At 33.6% G+C, this 26,935-nt stretch overlaps 1 protein-coding gene across 17 annotated transcripts in view; it reads left to right on the top strand.

Moving 5' to 3' along the window:
* Positions 1-26,935, top strand: part of ARB2A (ARB2 cotranscriptional regulator A) — a 405,614-nt gene that overhangs the window by 213,403 nt on the left and 165,276 nt on the right. For all 17 annotated transcript variants that reach the window (XM_054512868.2, XM_054512892.2, XM_045898586.3 and 14 more), the window contains one exon: positions 4,780-4,899. In XM_054512868.2, the coding sequence (XP_054368843.2) occupies positions 4,780-4,899 (120 nt within the window). The remainder of the gene's footprint in view (positions 1-4,779; positions 4,900-26,935) is intronic.

The following is a 26,935-nucleotide window of genomic DNA, read 5'->3' as shown; positions in this document are numbered from 1 at the left end:
TAGTTGTGACTATAGATGCCCTCCTCCCTTTACTGGGTATTGTAGGCATTTATTCAGTTGCCTCTCAGTTCTTAGAACATTTGGTTTTAAAATCTAAAGCTAGAGAGTAATTCGATAACCTTAAAATCAGGCTGAAAATGTTTAAGCACTTGGGGCACATGGATACTTGAGCTTTCTTTTTCCTATTGCTGACAGGCCACTCTTAACAGCTATTGACTCCATAGATTGTTGAGAGAAAGACTCAACTATGATACTAATCTCTGAAAACAGTAGTCTTATTTGTGAATGGTGGAAAGAACTGTTGGTTCTTAGCTCTCCTCTAGTCGTAGATGGGTCCTTTGGGCCTCATTGGCAGTTTCCCTCATATCCTATGAGTCACAAAGTTTTGCTGATTGTTCCTTTGTAATGACTCATTCCGTCCCTTCTTTTCCATTCACTCTGCTATCACCCTGAGTAGTATTACAGTCTTTATCACTTCATATATGAATTACTGAACTGCTGTCTTGGATGTGTTCTCTGCTTTTCAGTTTTGCCTAATCAGAGCTGCACCATGAAATCCCAGACTGAATTTTCATGGTAGAACTTTGTCTAGGGTTTTCAGACTATAGCTCTTCCTTGACATACAATGGGGTTACATCTCAGTAAACCCTATTGTAAGTTGAAAATGTTGTAAATCAAAATGCATTTAATGCACCTAACCTACAGAACAGCATAGCTTAGCCTTGCCTACTTTAAACACGCTCAGAACACTCACATTAGCTTATAATTGGGCAAAATCATGTAACACAAAGCCTGTTTTATAATTTATAAACATATGTGTATGTTTTATATTTTATAATAAAGTGTAATTTATTGAATACTGTACTGAAAATGAAAAACAGAAAGGTTGTATAGATACAGAATGGTTGTTGAGTGTATTGGTTATTTACCATAGTGATCATGGGGCTGACAGAGCTGTGGCTCACTGCCACCACCCAGCATCATGAGAGAGGATTGTACCATAGATTGCTAGCTGAGAAAAAGATCAAAATTCAAAATTTGGAGTACAGTTGAATGTGTGTTTTTTCGTATCATTGTAAAGTCAAAAAATCATTAAGTCAAACCACTGTAAGTTGGTAATCATCTGTATTAATGTGTAGTCCAGATTTTCCTGGAGCATGAATAAGGTCCCGGGAAATAGTGAGAAGGAAGACTTGAAAGGTAGATTTAGAGGAGATGTTGGCTAAGAATTCCAGTTATTTTGTAGGCATTAGGGACCATTTCAGTAAATGACTTTTTAGGGCTGGAGAGTGGTTGATCAGGGCCAGCTTTCAGAAAGATTGATCTAGCAACACAGTAAAGGAAAAATCTACTAGAAATGAGAATAGTGGGACGCCTGGGTGGCTCAGTTGGTTAGGCGACTGCCTTCAGCTCAGGTCATGATCCTGGAGTCCCGGGATCGAGTCCCACATCGGGCTCCCTGCTCGGCGGGGGGTCTGCTTCTCCCTCTGATCCTCTTCCCTCTCGTGCTCTCTGTCTCTCATTCTCTCTCTCTCAAATAAATAAATAAAATCTTTAAAAAAAAAAAAGAAATGAGAATAGTTAGGAATCTTGTAAGAGGACCCAAAGTGATCTGGGAATGGAAAGGATGGGACAGATCAGGTGTCAACAGTGTAACAGAAAAGTTGGTAACTGTGAGAGGAAAGCATGGAGGACCTCACGGAGGGCACATTGTATGGATTTATGACAGGTCCATTGGACTGAATGACGAGACAGTCTGCCAGGAATAGAGAAAGTAATACTCCTCACACATTACTACCCCTTATATCTTTATGTGTTAACACTCTTATGCAATTGCAAACACATTAAAGGCCAGAATCATAGCTTACTTTTTATCATCCTTACACCTCTACTTCCAGCAGAAAACCTAATGGGGACAGAGTAATCTCCTCTATGTTTTTATTTTCTCCGTATAAAGATGTTTAGATCCATCAAGTTATGTAAGATAGTTCTGCCTACTGTCAGCAGGTGGAACCTCTGTTATCTGTCTTCCTGTTTTGTTTTTACATTTCTTTCATTGTAAGATATAATTAGGGTGACCGGGGTGTGTGTTTTCTCTGGGTAGTCCCAATTTAGACCTGTTCTTCTCATACAATAACTGATAGTACCTTTCTTCACTCTCAAAAGTTTGTAAATTCTGTGGTCTCTCTACATACATGTACGGAAAAGTGCTAAGTTTGTATTAGTCAATTTGACTGTAACTATAAAGAATACATCTGTGTAACTACCCCTCCAGTCAAGAAATGCACCACTGCCAGCCACTGGAAGTCTATTTCCTATTCACAACTCTGTCTCTCTTCCTTAGAGTTAACCACTATGCTGATTTTTATAATAACCATTTCCTACTTTTTAAACTAATGTAAGTTAAATTATTAAAGCCAAAAATGCCCTACATGGATTTCTTTCCAATTACCATTCTTTTATTTATATTTATATTTTTATTTATTTTATATACTTTAACTGTGGGTAATTTCATATGTATGTTGCCAATAGGTGTCTTTAAAAGCATATTTGTATTTTAGTATATGACTACAAGGTTGTAAGCAATCATCCTGAAGATAAATGTTGTATTTTCATTATTTATTTATTATACAAATTTAATGATGTAATGAACAAGACAGAGCTCTTGGCCTCAAGACTGAGAATCTAACAAGCAATTACAATACAAATTATTCAGTGTAATAATGGGAGCATGCACAAGATGTTGTAGGACATTACCCAGCCTTAGGGGTGATAGGGAAGACTTTTGACAGAAGGTGATGTCTTGTTTGAGTTTGAAAAACAAGTACGAATTATGCGGGTGAAGATGATGGGTGAAGTGAGGGCAGAGCGCAGGAATCACTTTCTAAACAAAGGAAATAGCACAGAGAAAAGAAAGTTTGGCACAGTTAGGTTACTGGAAGTTGTTCCCTGCAATTAGAACACAGAGTGTGTTCTCTGTGGTCTCCTACTGGGGGAAAAGGGTTTCTTTTGGGTCACCTTATATTGCAGAGCAGTGTTAAGAGATGCAGTTGAAGGTAGAAGACAGATTATGAAAGGTCTTAAATATCATACTGAGTTTGAACTTGTCCTGAGGGCAATGAATCAGCTGTGAAGCATCTAATAAGCAGGAGGTGAATAACATGGCAACATGTTCATATTTGCATTTTTAAAAGTTTGTTTTTATTACAGAATTAGAGCATTTAAGTAGGCAATCCTAAAGGCAGTAAAAATGGACTGGGAACCATTGTAGTCATCCACATGTGAAATGATAATGGTTTGAGCTAAGCCAGAGGAAATGAGAAGAGAGAGAAGTGGATGGATTTAGGATACAGCTGGGGACAAAATCAACAGGGTTTTAATGATTGATTATATGTGGAATTTGAACAAGAGATAAATAAAAGATGCCCAGATTTTGCCTGGAGGTGGGGAGCAAAGACAGTGACACAGGATTGTAGAGGAAATTTCTAGTGCAATGTTGAACTGGTTGAGTTTGAATTATCTGTGGGACATCAAAAAGTAAATGACTGTCAAGCACTTGGATATATGGGTTTGGAGCACTGAAGAAAAATCTGGGGTAGAACTAGACATCAGGGAACAATAGCTTCTAGGTGGCAAGGGAAGTCATGTTTTGGACCTTAATATGATATAAAATTTCTAAGAGGAAAAATGTGAATAAATTGTCTTCATTGTCTAATACCATAACATTTTTAGGGAGTTAGTCTTTAGTGTTAAAGCTTCGAGGAAGTACTTACACAAAGTGTTTTCATGATTTTCTTTAGTTTTTATCAGTTTGTTTTTTGGTCAGTATTATTTAGCTCTTTGGGTTTTTTCCCCCACATTATCCAGGTTTAAGCTTTAACTGCAATATGTGTCAACTATCAAAATAAATAAAACAAAACGAAATTTTTTTTAAAGATTTTTTTATTTATTTATTTGACAGAGAGAGACACAGCGAGAGAGGGAACACAAGCGGGGGAGCGGGAGGGGGAGAAGCAGGCTTCCCGCTGAGCAGGGAGCCCAATGCGGGGCTCGATCCCAGGACCCTGGGATCATAACCTGAGCCAAAGGCAGATGCTTAACGACTGAGCCACCCAGGCGCCCCAACAAAATGAAATTATTATAGAACCTTTGGAATTAAAGCAACATACATACATTTATTAGGATTTAGCAGGTTAGGAGAAATACAGGGTTTATATGTTTAGATTTCTCCCAGTTCTAGAAATAAAATGTGTATGGAAAACACTTACAAAAAAGTATATTTTTAAATAATTTAAATAGAGAGTATTTGTTAGTAATTTTCTGCTTTCAGCTTATAGATACTTCAAATTTTATAAAATCAAATAATTCAGATTTATATTTCTTATAATAGAAATATTCTCAGATGTAAATATAGAAATGTAACTGAATTTTTTAGTGTTACACTCTTCTATCATAAGACCACTGTAACTTTCTGCTATACAATTCTCAAGTACATACATGTATATTTTAATATCTCAGATATACCAGGATGCAATATTTTGAATATTTTGTTTCTGAAGATTATGGTAGCAATTAAGCTTAGCAGTAATTTACTAATACTTGAATAATTTATTCCCTAATTTGAATTTTCAGTGACAATTCTTTTGCATTGGTATTATTTTCAGTGAGCTATAACTATCTTATTTCTTAGGCTATGTAGCAAGCATATAATTTAATTTTTGATTACTATGATAATAATTAGATACAGTACATAATATATGATATTTGTTTTCTTTCTAGGAAAATGGTTCTCCTGAAGAACATGCAATCTATGTGTGGGACCATTTCATAGCCCGGTCTGCAGCTGAGAATGTGTTTTTTGTTGCTCACAGCTATGGAGGACTTGCTTTCGTTGAACTGGTGAGTGTACATTTAACTCTGTTTTTAATTCCCAAACGCTTTACAGGCTTATCCTCCCCCACTCACTTTTAATTGATATCATTACTTAAATTACTTTAAAAAGGATGAAAACAAAATATTGTAAGTAAATAATTTTATAATGCTTAAGAAATGTGTATTTATTTTATTGTGGCAGAGCTTTTCACTGCTAACCAGAAAGCTTTTTGCCTATTCTTTATTTACACATTACTTCTTAATTTCTACAGTATAGAGCATTTTCATACATTTGATGATAATTCTGCTTCCTGTGTTATATGTACAACTATTGAAGCATGTGTTATCTGTAAAATGTTTAAAATTTCAAGAGACCTATTGAATATTGGAGACTCTTTCGTTTATCTTTAACTTTTATATCCACAAGTCAGTACTTAATACTTGATAAGAATTCATGTAATTAGTATTTAAACTATCAGAAGGTTTCCGTTAATCTGCTAAGTGGAATTCATTGTTTGGCTGTAAAAATCTTCACATTTCAAAAAATCTGATTCTTGGAGTTAAGATTGTGTACATTATAGAAAAAATTATCAAGATTTTAAAATTTTGTCTATATCATATGCAGTGTTACAAGTACCACACCTTGTGCCAGTATGAATGGTTAATGGGATATAATCAATACCAAAAATGCACTAATGAAGAATTTATGCCTACATGTCCATAAACCTTATGTTACAAGGAGGTAACAGTGCTATAATAAACTGATTAATTTGATAAAAGTGCATTTGATAATTTTAAATCCAAATAGCCTTACATGAACATTAAAAGCAGGCACAACATTGTTGTCTAGCTTTTGTTTCAAAACTTTGGTGTGCGTTTCTCTTTGTTGTGGAAATTAAATATATTTCCATGGCCTTTTCAACCTCCTCATACCTTATTGCTCACCCACATGATTTAGATATAAAACTGGTGGTGACACCTGGGAATATTTTAGCTGACCTAAATTCACAAATGTTTATGTTCTCTTAAGATTGATATATAAGTTAAATCTTTTACTAAATGGATTTTACTTTTAGAAATTATTTTCAAGTACTTTTAATTCTGCTGCATTTATTTTAATATATAATAGATATTTTAAGATAGCTCTTTAACATACTAGTATGTGAATGTTGTCTTTCAGATGGTTCTTCTAGCCCCTACAGATATAGATCTTTATATACACACACACATACACACATAGCATATATAATGTACCTTACATTTTCTTTGTCAGCCATTAAATTACTTAAACCTTGAAATTTCATCAGCTTGTAGAGTAACTTAAAATATTTCTAAAGCCTGCAAGACTACCCAAATTCCAGATTACTGTTAAACATAAATTCCTCCCCCCTTTTTTTTTACTTTAAGACAGTTTATAAAAGCCTTTTGTACATCAAATTTGGAATTTAAGTGAATATTGGATAGTTTTTAAAATGAACTTAAGATGACAGAGTAACAGATGACCAGTGTGTCAGTCCTATTTTGCCTGTCCTTCTTGTCACACACTGGTGGATATTTCTCCACTTTTGTTCCACTTTAATATAAAGCACACAGATGTTTCAGAACAAGACTTGACTTCTGACCTTGAGGCTATTAGGGTCAGGGTCCTCAGGGCCTGTGAAATTATCACAAGCTGAGCTAAAGTTTTTCTCCATCACAGGAAGTAACCAGTAAGTAAGAAGTTAAAAAGGAGCTTTGTCAGAGAGACAAGATGGTCTCAGTAAGGGTCAGCTTCTGTAGTCTGCTATCTCTGCAGGAGGTGCATGCATGGGAGGAGGAATATAATATAACCACTGGCACATCACATATCTGTCAGGCAACACCAGGACTGAGAAGTCTATTTAATGTAATGTACCTTGTTTAGGTTTTAAAATATTAGTGGCGATTATCTCAACTTCATAATATTTGCTACTTTTTGTGAAGTAACTTTAATGGGGGTATGTTATTAGGGGCATACACATGGTGGCAAATGAAGAAAAAGTGGTTCCTGACCTAATAAAACAGATTCCTCTAAGCAAATAACAATAACAATAACTAAAACCACTAATGAGTTATACATAAATTTTTGACAAAGCTTGATTAATACATTTAAGGCCATTATGTTTCTACTTAATTTCAAAAAGACTTTTAAAAGATAGCATAGTTAAAGAAACAACAAAACCATTGAAATATTTTTAAGCCTTTGCTTTTTTCAGAAAGCTGAATAATATTCTTTCCTATTTTCCCTGATATTCTTGGGGGAAAAGTCATGGTGTTTAAAATGTCGACAAATATTTATTCTCTTGGGATTTTTCAAAATTAGTGTAATGTATAAAATTGTTTTTCATGGATTCAAATTTTAATATTAACTTTACAGAAAAGTGAATTGTGAACATCTTAAATTATGTTTTAGAATTTTGTCTCAATGTACATTAAATCCTTTCAGTAAACTTTGACTTTTTTTGAATTGTCATAAAATTTTACTCCTGCTTAAAGGCTGTCTGTGCACTCCCTCCCTCTCTCTTGCAATTGCTCTCTCTTGCAATTGCTCTCTCTTCCATCCCCCTTCTTTTTGGAGCCGTCCTAGTTTGTAGTATCATGTTTGAATGCATGGAGTTTGTTTTTGTACCACTCTCATATTATCATATTATAAAATGTATCTTGCCATTTAATTAAAGTAAAATTGTGAATAACTGTTAAAATTAAATGTGCTGCTAATAGATATCTGAAAATAAATTAGTTTTACATTTAGAGCACAAAATATTTGTAGGACTTTCATATTTTCCTAATTGTTGTTTTGAAAACTGAGAACATTTATGATTATGCCCTATTTTAAATTGTTAAGTTTCTCCTGAAAAATTCATTATAATTAAGAGGTTTCTTTTCAAAACCAATGCTCATTTTATGGTAGTAAATCTTGGAACTTGATCAGACCTAACTTCATAAAAACAGTATACAGTTTACTAAAATAATGAGAAAAGTGATACTAAAAATATCCTTTTCACTGCATTTATAATGACATATGGTAACAACCCAAATTTCTAATTCTCTAAACTTTCTGTGATCCTTGTAAAAATAGACGTTAAGACAGCTCTGGTAGCAATTCCAGCATTCACTCATTAAAGACAAAGGGAAGACAGGAAGAACTATCTATTTTATGCGTTGGCAATGAATTTTAAAAATGTATCTGTCCAATGTTATCTTTTCTGTGTATTGAAGTAGTTCCAATATACAAAGTTAGTTATTAAACCTTCATTTACAAAGTCTTAAATTTCTGTTTTTAGAAATTCTGTGTTATATATGATAGAATTAGTAGTCATAACTAAAACGCATTTACCAAATTCATTCAGAAAGACATCTACAAATAATGAAGCTTACTTTTGCCTTATATTGTTAAAATTCAAACTCATTTTTGAAAATTAACTGTCATTAAAAACAATACAGTTTTAAGCTTTTCATCATCTCTTTCACTAGCCACTTTGATGAAGTGATTCCATTGCTTACATTGTTGGTCATTTCAAAGTGCTTTGCTCTTGTCTTTCTAGCTGATAGTTTGACAAAATCAAGCAACCTTAAAATTTTCTTTTATTTGGAAATAAGTTAGCTTTACTTGTCTCAATGCTCAGTTTCCAGTCTCAGCTCACCTTACCGTCCATGTTTGCAGTGCTCAATAAATCAATTTGCATTCAGATTTCTTTCTTTAGCCAAAGTGAGAGTGTTGATACATTTTTTTTATGAAACACATTAAACAATTTTAGCAGATGTATTTCATTAGTTTATTGAATCACCTTAGCCGATATAAAATTATTATTATTTTTCTTATGGCTTTTATTTCCTTTTCCATATTATTAGTGATATGTTCACAACCACCACTAAAAACATCACTTAAAATGTGTGAAAACTGCTCCTTTTGAAAGTGTATCTCTACCCACTTTTGATTTTGGTTTTTCCATGCTTGTCAGCACTTGATTGGCACCTCACTTGCATGTGAATTAAGGAATGAAGGGAACGCTCTTTCCCTGCCATTGTTCCATGCTGGGCTCCTGAGCCTCCAGGCAGCCTAAGCTGACCTTCAGCAGCTGATAGAGGACTAGTTTTTGGACATAACTGTGGGAGGACACTTAAGCTCAGTCTTCTCTGGGTCAGTCTTTTAAAAAAATCGCCTGAAGCATGATTTGGATTTACTCTGAAGAGAAAATGGAATGGGACTAAAAGTATTCAGTTTTACCTTGAGTGACATCAGCTAACTGTGACCTTAAAGAAGCATCAGTTACATTTTGTCTACAAAGAACAAATAAATTAGATATTGGTAGTATATCTGTATACTAGTATATAGATATTGGTAGTAATGTGATCAGTGGGAAAAACTAAAAATTGTGTGGGCTACTGGGAATCAAGTATTGAGGAAAGGTAGAAGTAAGGGATAAAACAAAGAAAAATTGAGCCATAATAGTATCAAGGTAATTCAGGCCAAAAATACTTCTTACAAACCTACTTTAAAATACTGGTAATACAGCAAAAATAAGTTGCCATTTGTAATATAACTTGAATTTCTGATTTGGTTGCCTACATGATACAAACAGCATGTTAATGTATGGGATGATTACAACTTGTGTGGAATGCTCTCTTAATTGTTGAGTTATTTTATAGGAAGATCGTTTAGTTTAGTTTCTATAACTATTTTCTATGCTCCTTAAAGAGAAGAATCGGAGGTTATATTATTTTTATCTCCTCTATTCACTTTTATTTCATGTCTTGAATGTAGTGTAGATACTATCTTTTGATTGATTGATGGTAACACTAATTTTAGGAGTTAGTTGCAAGAATCCAAGTGAGATCCAGTGAAGGGCTTTACCCACATAGAAGTAGTGAGAGTAAGCAAGCATTCGAGATGTTAAGGAGGAGATTCTCTATGGCTTAGTGACATTGGATCCAGAAAGCTGAATGAAAAGAAAAAGGGTATAGTTTATCCTTCCCCCATGCACACCATATCAAAGAGGATATAAAAGGAATCCAAGCACAACAGATAAATAATAATAAACAATGATTATGCCAATACGTAAGTATTTGGGAGAAATGTTTGCACATACTGTGTAGTTGATAATTGTGATTAATAATAAATGAATAAATGAGAAATGAAGTCAGGGTTTTAAAAAGAAAAGGAGAGAATTATATATACAGATGTGATTTGTTAATAAACTTCACAGGAGTTTGACTTTTTTAACTTTTACTCACATAATTTTTAATAAGTATTAGGAGGACCACTGTTTGAAGGAATGACTCCACTTGTTCATTTTTATGTTAACTCCGCTCCTTTTGTCCTGTATCTAACCAGCCAACACATTTTGTCAGTTATTTTTCTCTGAAATATTGATCATGTCTTTTCTTCTCTCTGCCCACTGTTAATTTCATCATTTTACAACTATATCATTGTACTCTTCTACCATTTCCTACTGGCTGTCTTTACTCTTTATTTCACACTATATAGTACACCATAGATAATATTATTTAAACACCCCTTTCACCATGCTATTCCTGAATCACATTGGCTCCAATTGTCTACTATATTATGCTTCCTCTCTATAACTGTAAGATCCTCTGTATAATCTGATAATTTATTTCCAATTGTATTTTTTCCCAGTAGAATTCAATTCTAGTCTAATTTCCTTACTGCCATTGCCCCATCTCATTACACCTCCACCCCTGGCCTCCAAGCCCAGTGTAGTAGAAGAACACAAACCTCAGAAGATGATCTGGGTTTGAATCCTAGTTCTGATACCTAAAAATTATGATAACTTGGGTCAGATCCCTTTTGTGTGTCGTCCTCCTCTAAAAGTACCCACATCACAGCAAAGTTTGAGGATTAAATTAGATAATTCCTGGTTTTGAGGAATTAAATCAGTGGTAGTTAAATATGAGTCCAAATGCCCACAGGAGGTGCTCATTTTCATTTTTGCCAATGCCATTTCCCCCTCCCAAGTGAAATAATTTCCCTCCTTACTAGATTTTTCACAAAGTATTCTCACTTAACTCCCCATTTTTCTGTAGTATTTATATGTTTCACAAATGAAAGCTTTAGTTTTGTTTTACAAATTAGTTTTGTTTTTATCTTTTTATCTCTGAGTCTTATCTTGCCCCAGTTACCTGGAACAATGTTCTTGTTCCACCACCCCTCCCCAAGTTTGGAAACAATATATATTGCAATAACATGAGTAGGCTTAAATATTTGCAAAGTTAATTGATCTGTATAGAGAGTTTGAGCACTAGCAATAACTCTTTTACTAAGTAAACTTAATCTTTCTTTGTACCCTCCATTGGAATATTGACTAATATGGGAATTCTGCCTAATCAATTCTTTCACATCAGACAGTATTACCTACCCTTTTTGTCCTGGTGTTAGTCTCTTATAGTCTTTTTTCTACTTGTGTCCTCAGCCCCTCAGCTGACTGAAAAGATTGCTTCTCTCTGACTCACTCTTCAAAGTATAGTCTTCTCAGTCAAAAAAGAAAATTATTAAACTAAGTTATAACTATATCCTCATAATGTTGTATAGCACTGTATGTAGTAAGTCTAGGAAGCTTTCCATTTCATCCCCAATTGAGTTTAATATTACCTTTTCTTTAATAATTAGCTTACCTATGCTTATTTCCTTTTTTTCACTTTAAAAAAATTTTGTGGTTAATTAACATTTATTGAGATATAAATAAGATTTATTAAGCTTTCTTGAGATATAATTCACATGCCATAAAATTAATCTTTTAAAGTGCCCAATTCAGAGGCTTTTAGTATGCCCACAGAGTTGTACAACCATCACCACTAATTTTAGAACATTTTCATCTTCACAAAAGAAACTCAATACCCATTAGCCATCACTCCCCATGTTTACAGTCCTACCAGCAATGTATGAGAGTTCCGATTTCTCTACAACCTCACCAACACTTGTTTTTGTTTGTCTTTTTTATTTCTGCTATTCTAGTGGGGGTGAACTGGTATCTCATTATAGTTTTTATTTGCATTTCTCTAATGACTAATGATTTTGAACACGTTTTCATGTGCTTATTGGCCATTTATGTATTTTCTTTGGGAAAATGTCTTTTAAAATTTTTGTCCATTTTTTTGTGTTGTCATTGTATTGTTGAGTCCTAAGAGTTCTCTCTGTATTCTGATACAAGTCCCTTATCAGATACATGATTTGCAAATATTTTTTCCTATTCTGTGGGATAGCTTTTCACTTTCGTGATATCCTTTGAAAGGACAGAAGTTTTTTTATTTTGATGAAGTTGAATTCATCTAGTTTTTGTTTTTGTCACTTGAGTTGATTTTTGTACATTGTGTGAAGTGTGGTTCAACATAATTCTATTAAATGCAGATATTCAGTTGTTTCAGCACCATTTGCTGAAAAGACTATTCTTTCCCCTTTGATTTGTCTTCTCATCTTTGACTGTAAATATGTAAGGATTTGCTTCTGGATTCTCAATTCTATTTCACTGATATATGTGTCTCTCCTTATACCAGTACCACACTGTCTTGATTATTGTAGCTTTGTAGTAAGTTTTGAAGTTGGGAAGTGTGGATTCTCCAACTTTGTTCTTCTTTTTGAAGATTGTTTTGGCTATCCTAGGTCTCTTGCATTTCCATATGAATTTTAGGATCAATTTGGGGAGTACGGCTATATTAATAATGTCTTCCATTCCATGAACATAGGCTTTCTTTCCATTTATTTAGATCTTTTTTCAAAAATGTTTTGTTTTATTATTTTCAGTGTACAAGTCTTACACTTCTTTTGTTAAATTTATTCCTCAGTATTTTATTCTTTTCATGCTATTGTAAGTGAAATTATTTCTTAATTTCACTTTCAGATGGTTCACTGTTAGTGTAAAAATACAATTTTTATGTGTTGGTCTTATATTCTATAACCTTGCTGCACTCATTTATTCGTTCTGGTGTGTGAGTGTGTGTGAATTTCTTAGAATTTTCTATGTTCAAGACCACTGAATAAAATTACTGAATAAAAATAATTTTACTTCTTTTCTGATCAAGATGCTTTGCTTTTCTTCTCTTTCCTTTTTTTTCCCCCCTAATTGATCTGTCCAGTACAGTGATGAATAGAAATAGCTACAGTAAACATCCTTTTGTTCCTGGTCTTAAGGGGAAAGCATTCATTATTTCACCATTAAGTATGATGTTACTTGTGATTGTTTCCATTCTTGGTAGGTCATTTCCACTAAGGACCTTGTGTGCTTCTTAATGCTTATATCCCTCATTCACACCAAGATCAGGTTGCTCAAAAGTCTGACATGGAGAAAAATTTCACTAATCTTTAATAAGAATCTTTTCATAGAAAAAGGATCCATATTACTCCATTAGAATTACCTTTTGAAGAGGCTTTTTCAGTATCCACATAAATGGGCTTCATCCAGCGCTTATTGCCCTACGACTGTGCAGCTGCAAGATTGGGCACTCTATCTGTTAATTCAACAGACTGCCTGGAAACAACTGGTAAATTAGCACAATACCATGTTAAGAAGAACCCCGAGAAATTGATATATTAATTTGTTAGATACAAATCTTTCTACAAGAAATACTTCCTTTTCATTGGTTTTACAAAGTATCTTAATGAGAGATTTTGCATTTTACTGCAGGTATGAGAGCATGATTGACTATTATAGACCTTTTATAAGGGGGATTGTAGAAAAACACATTTCAGTTAATAAAGAGGCTGTTTTTACTATACTTACAACATTATGATAATCACTTAATGTAAGCTCTTCCCCAAATAAGATTCCCAACCACAGTGACAGCTCTGGTTTGACACGACAAATTGAAAAGAGCTCTTAGAGGACAAAAATTTTGCAATCAAAACCATTTAACTTCTGTGTTAGATTTCAATCCTTATTAAATAATTTACTCAAATTAACTCAGGGAAGCCAGGTACACTCAGACTCAAAGCATACTAGATCCATGTTGGGATACAACTTGAGAGAACAAAGATAGAAGCCAGATCTGGGGAAAGGTCTCATTAGTAGAGTTTAGAATGGCTTCAAGAAGAGCTAATTTAGCTGGAGAGATTGGCTTTGGAGGGAGTAGCAGGTGAACCATCACTAGGTAAGCATCAATAGAGCATGGTGAACTCAGGTTTAAATTAAGAGGTATTATCTGGTTGCAGGGAACAGAAAATCAAGGCATTGGGTGATGAATGAGTAAATAGAATGTAGTCACTGGTTCTAAGAGTACCTCTTCTCTCCAACCATACCCTACGTCACAGCATTATAGGGAAGGAAAAGGGGAAAAAAAGAACAGGATCCAGCACTGGGAAAAGGATAAACAAAGAAGGTTTAAGGCTTCAAACACTGGCTAGGGGTTTAGAAATGGAATCCTTCCCTGAGAAAGAAAGAGGTTATAGCAGCAGGCAAAAACATCAAAAGAATTATGAAATGATGAATCAAGACAGAAGTCCAATTTATGTGGCTTAGATCAGAATGGGATACAGTAGAGTACTGCATTCTAAGGTTATTTAGATACCCAGGGCTTATCTTTGGTGTACTGGTTGCCAGGTTTCTATGGCAATAAAGGAGATGAGGTTGGAAGAGCTATCATTTTTCCTGTTCTCATGGCTCTGAAATGATCACACTATGGGTGTAAAACCTTTTGTGCCCAGAGAAACAAAGTGATATTCTTCTAAGCTGCTGTGTTCTTAACTTTTAGAGTTGGTGACTTTTTTTTTTAATTATGTTATGTTAATCACCATACATTACATCATTAGTTTTTGATGTAGTGTTCCGTGATTCATTGTTTGTGTATAACACCCAGTGCTCCATTCAGTACGTGCCCTCTTTAATACCCATCACCAGGCTAACCCATCCCCCCATCCCCCTCTCCTCTAGAACCCTCAGTTTGTTTCTCAGAGTCCATAGTCTCTCATGGTTCGTCTCCCCCTCCCACAGAGTTGGAGACTTTTAACCCCTATATGTATGTCAGTTCTCTCTCTCCTCTTATTTTTTGTTATTGGTTTTCAACACCTTTTCAGTGAATAAATTTAGATCACAGTAAAGCCACCTGGATCTCATAAGTTTGACTTTATTGAAATTATTTCTTGGGTTTGAATATTTCGCCCTCCAAACAATAAATGGTTTAGAAAACTATTAAAGATATTAATTTATTTTTTCATTTGAACATCCCACTCTGGGGGAAATACTAGGAAAACAGATTAAAGCACATGATCCCGCCACAAGAAGGTTATAGTCTAAATAGGAAGCCCATTTAAACAGAGTAATATATAGTAAGATACTTGTGAAGTGAGATTGTAGCCAAGACATTAATTTCCCCAAAATGAAGACCCATAACATAAATTTGTCTTGGTTAAGTATTAGGGAGGATTGTTTCTGTTAATAGATTGATATGATCTTTTTATCAGAAAATAAAAACTCTGTAATGCATTTGTACCCTTGTCTCCTATAAACCCAGAGCTTTGGTTAGTTTTTTATTTCATTAATTATCCTCATCCTTGATCTTTTATTGAGTGTCTTAATTCATAAATATATTTTGCTTTAAGTCATCTCAAAGTCCTTTTCTTAACTGGCAAAGAATAAATAACAAATTCATTATTTTCTCTGGTTCCTATTCTGCTAGCCTGGCTGGGCCTATAATAAGTATATACTCAATAAATAGTTTTTGATCCTGTATTTATATAGAGATAAGTTATAAAAAATAGATCTCAGATGGTGCTTCGTTGAGTCAGATGAAGAAAGTAAGGTCTGGGCATTCATTTTGAGCCACAAGATAGCACAAAACAGGGTGGACAAGAGAACAAAGTTGATTATTTAAGATGTAAAACAGGGGCATTTAGAATCAGTATGCTTGAGTGTGTAGGAGGTATAGTCTGTGTCTTCAAAATTTTGTACACTTGGAAATTGGTCAGTGAATGAAGAAAAACAACTGAGAAGATATTGAAATCTCTACTCAAGGGAAGTAGCCAAACCTAACCCTAACTCCAAAACTAGTTATGTTTTCTCTGATTAAATTGAACAAATTAAATCTCATATCGTCTAGGAAAAAAAAATTGCCTGTTTAAATATATATTAGTGTATTCAGATTTCTTCTTAGTTTTCCATACCTTATTTGAATTTTTCTCATAAAGAAGTTTATTAAAAAGCATAAGAATACAATAAAAATTGCTATTTAATATTTCGGTGACAATTTTATAATTGAGTCAAATGATTAAAAAGTGTTCTAATTTCTAATATACCTAGTTTATGCCTAATATCCATAAATCTTGACATCTAACTTCTAACATCTTATCTCCAAATTTCTTTGCTACATTAATCAGACATCTGGATTAAAAGGAAAACTTGGCATTTATCTTTCTAAAGGAGAGACACTGGCCAGAAAGATAAAGCACCTCAACTTTCTCCTACAGTAGAAATTCCCTATCTTGACTTCTTTCCAGTTATAAGATATCAAGGGCCACTGTATAATTATAAATGTTGATTTTCTAAAAAATTCTATTAGCCTGTCTGCTAACAACAAAGAAACCTTGACTTACTCAATAAAGTGGTGCCCTGTGAACAATTGTCATAAAATATGAGATCACTAGCCCCTATGCATTGCCTTTGTTGTATTACTGCCTAGTTTACCTAAGAAAAAATTCCTATTTCTAATGTCATTAATAGTGTAATAATAGTTCTTACCATTGTTACAGGCTGAGCCTTAAATTTTCAGTTTTGCAATTTTAGGATATCTATCTAAATATTAGACATATTTATGTTTATATTATGTCCAAATATTAAATGTGTAGTAATATATTAGCTTTCTTTAGCATATAATAAACCTTCACATCTGGTGACGCTTGCATTTACTCCAACATCATACAATAGATTTTCAAGTAAAACGGATACCTTCAAATCTGACTGCTGTATTAGAGCCCTTTCTCACTCTACTAGAGCCCTGTCGTTGCTAGTATAGTAGAATCCATGTAATCTGTCAGCCAGCCATGGGGACCCAAGACATGGTTGGGTCAAGAACAGTTCTAAGCAATTCATAGTGGTGTCTTTGAAAATGGACATTTTAAATAGAACTAGCATTTATGAATGTTTTACACATCAGAAGGCAGCAACAGCATCTTCCGGTTCATCATTAGCTTCATTAATACTTCAATGATACTTAGTGTGCACCAGGCACTGTCCTTACCATATACTTTATGTAACTATATTTTATCTCATTTAATCCTCATAAATCTTTGTGAGCTTCATACTGTTATCCCCATTTTACAGATGAGAACATTTAAATATATCTTTTCTTCCTTTGAAGGCAGACCTCTCATTTTGTTACCCTGGGTTTTGGTGTGTTTCTTCTCTCATCAAGTACCTATGCCAAATAAATGGTGTAATATACTGACTAGGTTGACTCTTATTCCTAAGACAACCTCCTGGTTTTTCATATATGTCAGGATTCAGGTCTACATTTCTCTGTTGAAGTACATGATGATTTAGTTTTTATTCTGTACCCTATTTACTGTTTATTCTTTCTGGGCCTTCCATGCAGACTTTCAATTTTAATCAATTCTTAATTACCCAAACTAATAAAGTGGAAAGAAGGTGTGGAAATTTTAAAATAACAGGCAATCCCCAAATCATTTATATTTAAATTTTGAATATGTTTTTGATGTGGTGCTCTGGAAATTCAGTTTAAGCTGAAAAATTGAAAACATTTTATGAAGATCTGGAAAGCAGATGAATTTCCTTGGCCAAGCCCCTGGTTGGCTCTTCTTTTTTTTTTTTTTTAATATTTTATTTATTTATTTGACAGTGAGAGACACACAGCGAGAGAGGGAACACAAGCAGGGGGAGTGGGAGAGGGAGAAGCAGGCTTCCTGCAGTGCAGGGAGCCCGATGTGAGGCTCGATCCCAGGACCCTGGGATCATGACCTGAGCTGAAGACAGACGCTTAATGACTGAGCCACCCAGGCGGCCCTGGTTGGCTCTTCTTTGCAGCCCATTCCATGCTGGAAATAGACAGCTGTCTTCTAATACCAACTAAATAGACTTGACTTTTCAAGTTTCACTGGAACAATCTCTGCTATCAGTGTTTGCTCCTTTGCCTTATCCATATCTGTAAGCTACACCTGGAAGTAATAGCTTTTATAACATAGCAGCTACTAAGTACCAGACATTGTTTTAAGTGCTTTGTATATATTAACGCATGCAATCCTTAAAACAACCCCATGATGTAGGTATTAATATTATTCTCAGTTACATATGAGGACACTGAGGCACCAAAATGTTAAGTACTAAGATCACACAACCAGTAAGTGATAGAGCCAGAACTTAAACTTAAGTTTTCTGGCTCCAAAGTCCATGCTTATAACTATTATGCATACTGCCCCTCAGAAGAGAGCACTAGTTTAGGATGCTACTGAATGTGGTCATTAAACATTGTTTTAGCAAGGCATTTTACAACTTACATTTAACTCTTTTAGGTAGGCATATTAACCCTGTTATACAGATGAGGAAAGGTTGAGGAACTTGTCCAAGGTTGCATAAGAGCCAAAATTGAAATCCAATTTGAAATCCAATTTGAAATCAAAATCCAATGTGAGAATTAATGAATTTACCGAAGAAGCAGTCTCCCCTCTGATGGGTTTTTGAAAAAACTGCATGAGATAAATTTATGTTAAAATTGGGTATTTTGGGGGGCGCCTGGGTGGCTCAGTCGCTGAGCGTCTGCCTTCGGCTCAGGTCATGATCCCAGGGTCCTGGGATCGAGCCCTGCATCGGGCTCCCTGCTCCGCGGGAGGCCTGCTTCTCCCTCTCCCATTCCCCCTGCTTGTATTCCCTCTCTCGCTGTGTCTCTCTCTGTCAAATAAATAAATAAAATCTTAAAAAAAAATTGGGTATTTTTTAGGGGTGCCTGGGTGGCACATTCAGTTAAGTGTCGGACTCTGAGGTCGTGATCTCAGGATCATGAGATTGAGCCCTGTGTCCGGCTCTATGTTCAGCACGGAATCTGCTTAAGTTTCTCTCTCCCTCGCCCTCTGCCCCTCCCCACCTGCACTAGCTCATGCGTGCGCTCTCTTTCTGTCTCTAAAATAAATAAGTCAATCTTTAAAATAGGATATTTTTAATTAATGAGGGAACTTTCCATTCAAAAAAATTCTACATTTATAATTGTAAAGTACAAAATTCTTTAGCAAACTGAGTATCATACCTAACATACTTTTTAAACTAAGAATATGCTTTTAAAAGCAAAACATCACATATTGTGCAGATTTAGATCAGGAAGGATAGAATTTCATTATTCGTTGCCTATCACAATGTCAACTCTATCAAATATTAGTTGGTAGTATTCCAAAATTGTTTTTCTTTTTTTACCTACGTGTTAGAGAAAATATACAATTTAAATATTGTAACAAAAAGTAAAATCATAGTTGCTTCATCCTTTGAATTTTACTTACTGTAAATTGGAGTTTACATTTCACTATGAATACCAGACTACTCAACATTCTTATATTCATAATTAAAATTGGAAAAAGGGAACATTTAAGTCCCTATAACTAACCTGCTACTTCATTCCTTTCTGATTTATTATAAGCACTTCATCTGATATCTAATACTTGAAAAGCTATAAAAGGGTATTATAGTGCTTTGATTTTATATCTCTATCCTTGCTCCATGTAAATAGTAAAGTTTTTATAAAGCTTTAAGTCTAAGTAAAGAGGATCAAACAAATGAATGACGTATTTACTTATGCCTTAGGAAAAAAAATCTTATTAGACTAAATGGAAACTTAAAATCTTACCAATGCAGAAAGCACTAGAAATGTGAAAACTAACAAGTAAGCTTTGTTTATCCTGCATAGTCTCATATTTCTCTTCATTGGCTAAATAAACGAGTGTTTTAAGATATCTGTGTCCTTTCAACAGCTAAATAAACAGCTCTACCTAGGGAACTTTATATTAGATGTCAGATTTTCATATTTTATATAGAGTTTTGCTAAGGAAAGTTTATATATCAGTAACTAAAGGAAAAATCATATATTTTATTTTTAATATTGGAAGTATTTGCTACACACCTTTTACAGAATGCATCTGCAGCTGTTTTCAAATTTAAATTTCCAAAGTAAATGTAGTAACAGATATTTACAGATATTTTTTCTTCATTTTGTAGTATCTTTATTATTGTTTCTGACATTATAATTCTTATTTAAAATATGATTTTGACTTCTTTTAGGTTATGAAGGGCTTTTTTTAAAATGTGAAATTCCTAAGGAGAAACAGTAGGTTTAAAAACAAATGAAAATATTTAGGAAATAATTTTGCATTCAAGTACTTCCTTGAACACCTGATAATCGAGCATTTTTGATGTAGCCTTATACAGCATCTGACTTGCCTTCAACACCGTTTAACAGGGATAGAGCTTTGTGTACTAAGTAGCTCTTGAGCTTATTATGCATTCTAATCAGATTTTAGAGTGGTTTTGGGAGATACAGATTTTAACTTTAAAAGAAAAACTGCTCCTATATCAATAGGTTAACCCCTATAGAGAATAATCTTTGTGACTGAGAATGATGACTATAATTTTATATCTTGAATTATTTTTCCTACAACATTTTCATTTATTCCTTGTTCAAGAACTACCTAAGACAGTGTCTGCTTTTTTTTTTAAGGTTTTCATTTCCTGTTCATGAATACAAACATACTAAAAATTTAACCTTCTGAAACATCAGCAAAATTCAGCTATGCCAAGAAATTTTAAGAAATCAGAATTTTATTTGCACACTCTCAAAAGTAATGCTGAGTGTTTCTCCCATGATGTTTTCTTCCTCTTTGCTGCACTCTAGATCCCAGAAAGAGTTTTTAACCAGCTATTAAAAATAACCCATTTTGAGAATTCACGGGAAGTGTGAGGTATTCATCAGTATATATTTACTGTCTGAAGCTGATATAGCTGTAAGGTTTTTTAGATCCAATTGATCTATTGCGCATGTTCCCTCCCTAGGTTGCAGGACGTGCCTCTATTTGCATAAGGCCCTGGGCAAGGTTCTTTCTTGCATTGATTGGCCTGTCCAAGGCAGCCTGATGTGTTCTTGCATTGATCACTTTGTCTTTTCTTAGAAGACAGTGTTACACTGAGTTCATCTCAAACATTCTAGGGAGAAGGTAAAACTTTACTGCAGATGTCTCAATTTTATTCAGATGTTCCTTTGAGTATAGGCCCTTTTTGCAAGGATAAGTATCTCTTTTTTTTCTTAACTAATTTGGATGTTTCTGCAGTTCGAGTGCACTGTAGACTAGATTATATTTGAAAGCTACGTTAAAGAAAATTGCCAGAGTATATGCCATTTATCTTGTGCTATTTTTGTTTTTAAAACAGTGCATCTTGCTTCCAGCTTAAAACCATTTTCTTTAAAGATGATCTCTTAAACCTAGGCATAAACTAAAATTTACTGGTGTTGTGATAGGTTACCACTTATCTTTACTAGTTTTATAGATTCCTTAGTTTCAGTGAGACATGCATTGCTTTGTGTGTTTAAGAAAATAAGGAGTTTTATTAGTTTCACGGTGAAACAGTGGTCCAGAATGACTTGCCTGTTACTATTCATCATTATTAGTAAGTAATGTTAATGTGAATGGTATGTCAAATATGGAAATTAGTAAGCAGCTACATATCAATATTAACTATGTAAGCTTTATTTCATTCTATCATAACTTTTGTGGTAGTGTGTTATTTGGTGATAATGGAAACCTGAGTTTAAGAATTAAGTCTTCCACCAAATCTATGAGAAATTGAGCAATGAATGTTTTGCAGTTTAGCCCTCTTTATTGGCTAGTCCTTAAATCAACATTTATATTGTCTGCCAAAGAACATATTTGCCTACACAGCTAATCATCAAGAAAATGCCCATTACCCCCAACCTTTATACTACATCTTTAGTGAGGAACTGATGAGACGAATGTAGGCTTCTGTCAAGATGCAGGGCAATATCCTCCTCCCGACCAGCTTGCTGTTTGATCAAAGCCTCTGTGAATTTATGAGAAGGTATACTTTTGGCAAAGATTTAGAAATGTGTCATGGCTGAATTTGATTATTGTGCTGTTGGTAATTAAACTCTGCTACGACAATTCCTTAATGGTTTCAGAAAGCATACTTAGTAACACTTACTACAAATCAGGACATTTTCATATACGCTGTTTTATCTTCATTAAACAGGTCACCATTTCTGAATATTGTTAAAGAATAGAAAATAAATGTCACAGAAAAACATTGCGTCAATTCTGTCACTCAGTGGTGTCACTGTGGCATCCCTCAGTATATCACAAGACACAGAAACCTTCTTCTACTTTAATAATTCTGTTTTGTAAAATTTGATAGGAAAATATTAGAGATCACATTTCTTTTATTTGCGTCAGAAATGCTAGAATTCATGCTTTAAAATTAAACCTGGAATGAAGTCAAAGCTTATTATACAAGGGCAATAAACATGTCAGGTTTTTAGATAATGTCATTTGCTGTTTTAAAGGTGTCTGTAAAAGCTATAGCATTAATGAGATATATACATGAGTTAGATGAAATTTTTTCATTTTCATAAGTGAAAATGTCAGTAAACAATTATTATTAATTTAAATAACATGTATTAGAAAACAGGGCCTCATATTGGAAAAAACAGTTTTGGGGGTGATTGAAGCTTAAATTAAATTAGAATTTTTTAAGTTGTTAATCATTTGTATATATGTTCATATAAATAAGAAAAAAGTATTCATAGAGTAGTGATGTAATTTTTTCTTAAGTTTAAATAGAAGTTTGGTAGTTTGGGAAAATGTGAAAATACCAATGGAAAAGTCATATGAAAGTATTGAAATGAAAAGCCTCTTTAGATACTTAAAAACAGCTCTTCAAAAGTGAATCCACTCTGTGAAAACATGGATATTACCTTGCAACTTTTGTTCAGTGCGTCTCAACTTTGTGCAAGTATAGCTTTCTGAAATGGAATTGTATAGTGTTTGCACATTTTTTTCCAGCTAAAATGAAACGTACATCATCTTGCATAATTTACTTGTCTCTGGTGGTTAAATTTGCGTATCTGAATGAGTAAGTATGTATCTTAAGCTCCTGCTAGATGTAAAATAATCTCATGAGTGGAGGAGAGCTCTTTTACCTCAGAAGTCAGAGGAGTCTATATTTCACAGCAACCCATGATCAAACAAGCTAATTCAGATGCTGGAAAGTGCTTTTGCTTAGCTGTGTGGAAGAACCACTGACTGCATACAACCAAGAAGTGTATGGTGCTAGAGGAGATGCATTGAAAACCCCTTATAGGACTGAATGACAACTCCAAATACAAGTGACCATGTGCAACTATAAATAACTATAAATATACACTTCAGCTGGCCAGATTTTCTGCTATATAATTCAGTCACAATTGTTGTATTTCTCCTCCAGATTTATACCACATAATCAGCTGCTTGGATGGACCCACATTAGAGAAATATAATTCAGTATTTGGTGGGGGGAAAAAAGAACTTGGCCCCTGTGCAATTCTATTAAGATGTTGTATCATGCCCACTCTTTTTATTAGTGCTCAGGTACTACTCAGGACCTCAGACTTAGAAGAGTCCTCCAGACTTTCCCACGCAGGGATATTAAGGCTGACTATGAAATATGTTATCTGTGCTCAGTCTCTTTGTAAGACATATCTGAGGAAACTTGGCTGGGAGGGGGATAGGGTGGGCTTTGTTGTCAGGTGCTGGGAAACATAAAGATGGTGAAATAGCTGGTAAAAAGTTGTCCACTGAAATCCATTACTTTTTCCCATATCAAACGGAGAAGCAAGAAATTGCTAAAAAGCTTTCAAGCTTAATGGGTTTTCAAATACAGGAATAATTATTTTTAAATCATAGAAGGAAGGATACACTGATTTCAGCCCTCTTCTCATTATTTCCCTTTGACAAAGCATCATATATTTATTGATCATTTCTAGAAGTTACCATATTTCCAGTGTAGCATATTGTAAGTCTGAGAATTTCTAATAACACCATGGTGACTTCGTAGTAAAAATTATTAATCATTAACTTTGTATTAAAAATGTATCTCTTCATAAAATCTCAAAAAGGAGTTTTTTGTTTGTTTAATGAAATAAAATTTGATCTCTCATCTTTAAGGATATGCTTGTAAATTTCCTATCACTGTCTATGATACTATATATAGCACTCTGGTTGCTTAAAAACAAATTTTAATTATAACTATGATTTTTAACTCACAATAGTATAAGTTCTGAATTTTTCAAGATATAATTAAATATAAAAATCATTAAGATATACTGTTTTAGCAAAAATGTTACTTTTCTGAAAATAAAGCAAATAAATAAGAGGTCATATAATTTCTGAGTAAAATAATAGTCTACTACCTTTCTCTTACTTTTCCTCACTCCTGCCCCAAGATAGTATTTTAAAAAACAATATTTATTGGTTAATAAGCAAGTACTGATCACTATTGGTAAATATAACCATATTATATGGTTTTATACCATATATAAATATGGTATACCATTTATACCATATATAAATATATTGGTATAATATAATTTAAATATAAATATTTAAAATATCTCTGTGGCTAAAGAAATAATGTCAAAGACTAATATTTGCTTTTTGCTGTATTTGTTCTTTCTAACTTTTAGTAATATTGAATCATTCCTGAAAATATAGTACAGTTTTGCTTTATCATCCTGAAGAAAATGTTTTCAGTGTAATGAGAGTTATTGATTAAAAATGTATTATGGTCAGTTATTTGATACATATTTATGATTGTTTAAGTATGTGGAAGCACTTAATAATCTTTGTGATATCATATGCATGAAGAGATAGTTACATGTTAGTTACTTGAATGTTAAGGAAATATTACGTATGTTAAGGAAATGCCTTCCTTTGAAATTATTTATCTCTTACACTCTTTTTCTGCCTCTAACCACTTTATAAGAATCTAGTTGTTTGGAACACATATGCAAAAGAAAATCTGTATTTGAACCTTCTTAATGTAGGCTTTAGAAAGTTAAAGCTAAAAGCTCACATTGTGAAAATTTATTTTTGTTGGTGTCTGTGTACATATACTTTCAAACTCTTTTATCTGAGATGTTCTAGAAAGGAATCAAATGTAATTATGGTCATGTTAATGCTGATACTAGATTACATGGATTACAAACCTTTTCCATTTCTTTTAACCTTGTAGGAATAATAATAGCTCCTACTCACCATTTCTATCCAGCTGTGTGTGAACCTAGCTTCAGGCTTTATACTCCTAACCCAGCATCTTTTTCATGCAACAGGCGTGGTCCTGTTTACCTTACCCTTTTTCTACAACACAGAAAACCTGGCCCGGACATTTACTCATACATCCCCCAAATCTACACTTACAGAAATGTTCTAGCTTAAGTCTAAAAAATTCTTAATTTTTACCTCTGAGAATGGAAGGTTTTCTTAATGGTGTTCCATTATCTCTTAGCTTTTAGAACTTATCCCTCTCTTTTTCTTGGATCTTTTGGGAAGTCATGTAGGTCAGTGGTAGGGTGGGGTTGGAAATCTCATATCACTTTGTGCCTACATTAATAACGAATAATTGCCAAATACCTTATAGGGAAATTAAAGATGAAACTGCAAATATCCATGAAAACAAAAATTTGTAAAAGAGATAAAAGAACACTACTTCCTATAAATAATGTTTGCCTATTGAAGACTTGCAGGAAAGTACTTGATGTTTAGTGCTAATTGCAACAGCATTTTGTACAGCTGTTCTGCAAAATAAAAAATCAGACCTCTCCCCTCACAATTATACAACTTTGGTTTTTCACTATCACATCTAAGCAGGTACCTGTTTTTACTGATTTAGGATAAAATTCCATTTCCTATGGAAATTTTAATGAGAACTCATACTTTCTGATGTAACAAAATAGGTATTAATACAATTAAATTGAGCATAAATATGTCCATCTGCTTTAATATCCTTAACATTACTTAAATACTGTGACGAGCAAAAAAGGTTGTTGTTGTTCTTTAATTTTACCCTAGATTTTAACAGCCCTGCCAAAGTTAAACTTCTAAAAAAAACTCAACTGTAGGCATTTTGCAACTTTTTTTCTAAATTTAAATAGTTGAAGTGTCAAGCTTCCGCTTTAACCAGAAGTTATAGTAAAAGTCCTAAATATCTATCGACTTTTAACTATCATTTGGACCTTGTGTTTATGCATACTAAACTATTGCGTTTGCACCTTCCTCATTTTAAAGATGTAGCAATTTAAACGCACATTGGAATCTTTTCATAAAAGCCTAATTATGTTCCTTGCTCTTAAAACTGCAAACTGATAGTATATGCATTACTGGTTTATGTGGGAAAGTAGTTGACAAATGATTTCCTATATAAATGCATGTTTTAAATAGCCTTGAACTTTTTTTTGCCTTGTACTTTTATGCAAGTAAAATCAAACAATTGTTTTTTATTAATTTGTTTTTCATTAGTGATCTCTTTGTCATATATACCTAGTCCTCTGGCCTTTTCTCTCTTTTTTGTTTATCATTTTTATTTGTATGGGTGTTTTCTTTTACACTGTTTTTGTTTGTTTGCTTTCATTTATGGGTTCAATACCAAAAATTGCTATTAAAAATTAGTGACCTAGACAGTATTTTGTAGAAAGAGAAGCTAAGTTTACCTTTTTTGTCATCTGTATCACTCTGTAGATGTCTCATTGATCTTTTAAAAATAACTTTTTTCTCATAGAGTATATTCAGAAAAATTATTACTCAGCTTCAATTCCGTACAGTAGGTGTAATATTTTTAAAATTTTAATTTTGTGTGTTGCATTTTCTTCTAAAGACAAATATATATTTTATCTATTTGTATTTCAAATTTTAGGATCCAGTATTCAGAACATGCACAGTAGAAGTTAGACCATTTTTAAAATCAGTCTCTAATATAGGCTAAATATGCTAACCTTCGATTACCAGCAAAAAAGAGAAAAATGTTTAAACACTCATTACAGGTTTAATTACAATTTCGGATGG

This window comes from Mirounga angustirostris, unplaced genomic scaffold (genome assembly GCF_029215605.1).
Source record: "Mirounga angustirostris isolate CCGP_5_RB_7025 unplaced genomic scaffold, mMirAng1.0.hap1 SCAF_7, whole genome shotgun sequence".
NCBI classification, from domain to species: Eukaryota; Metazoa; Chordata; class Mammalia; order Carnivora; family Phocidae; genus Mirounga; species Mirounga angustirostris.
Note: the sequence above shows the minus strand (reverse complement) of the source record. Positions and strands in the feature narration are given on the sequence as shown.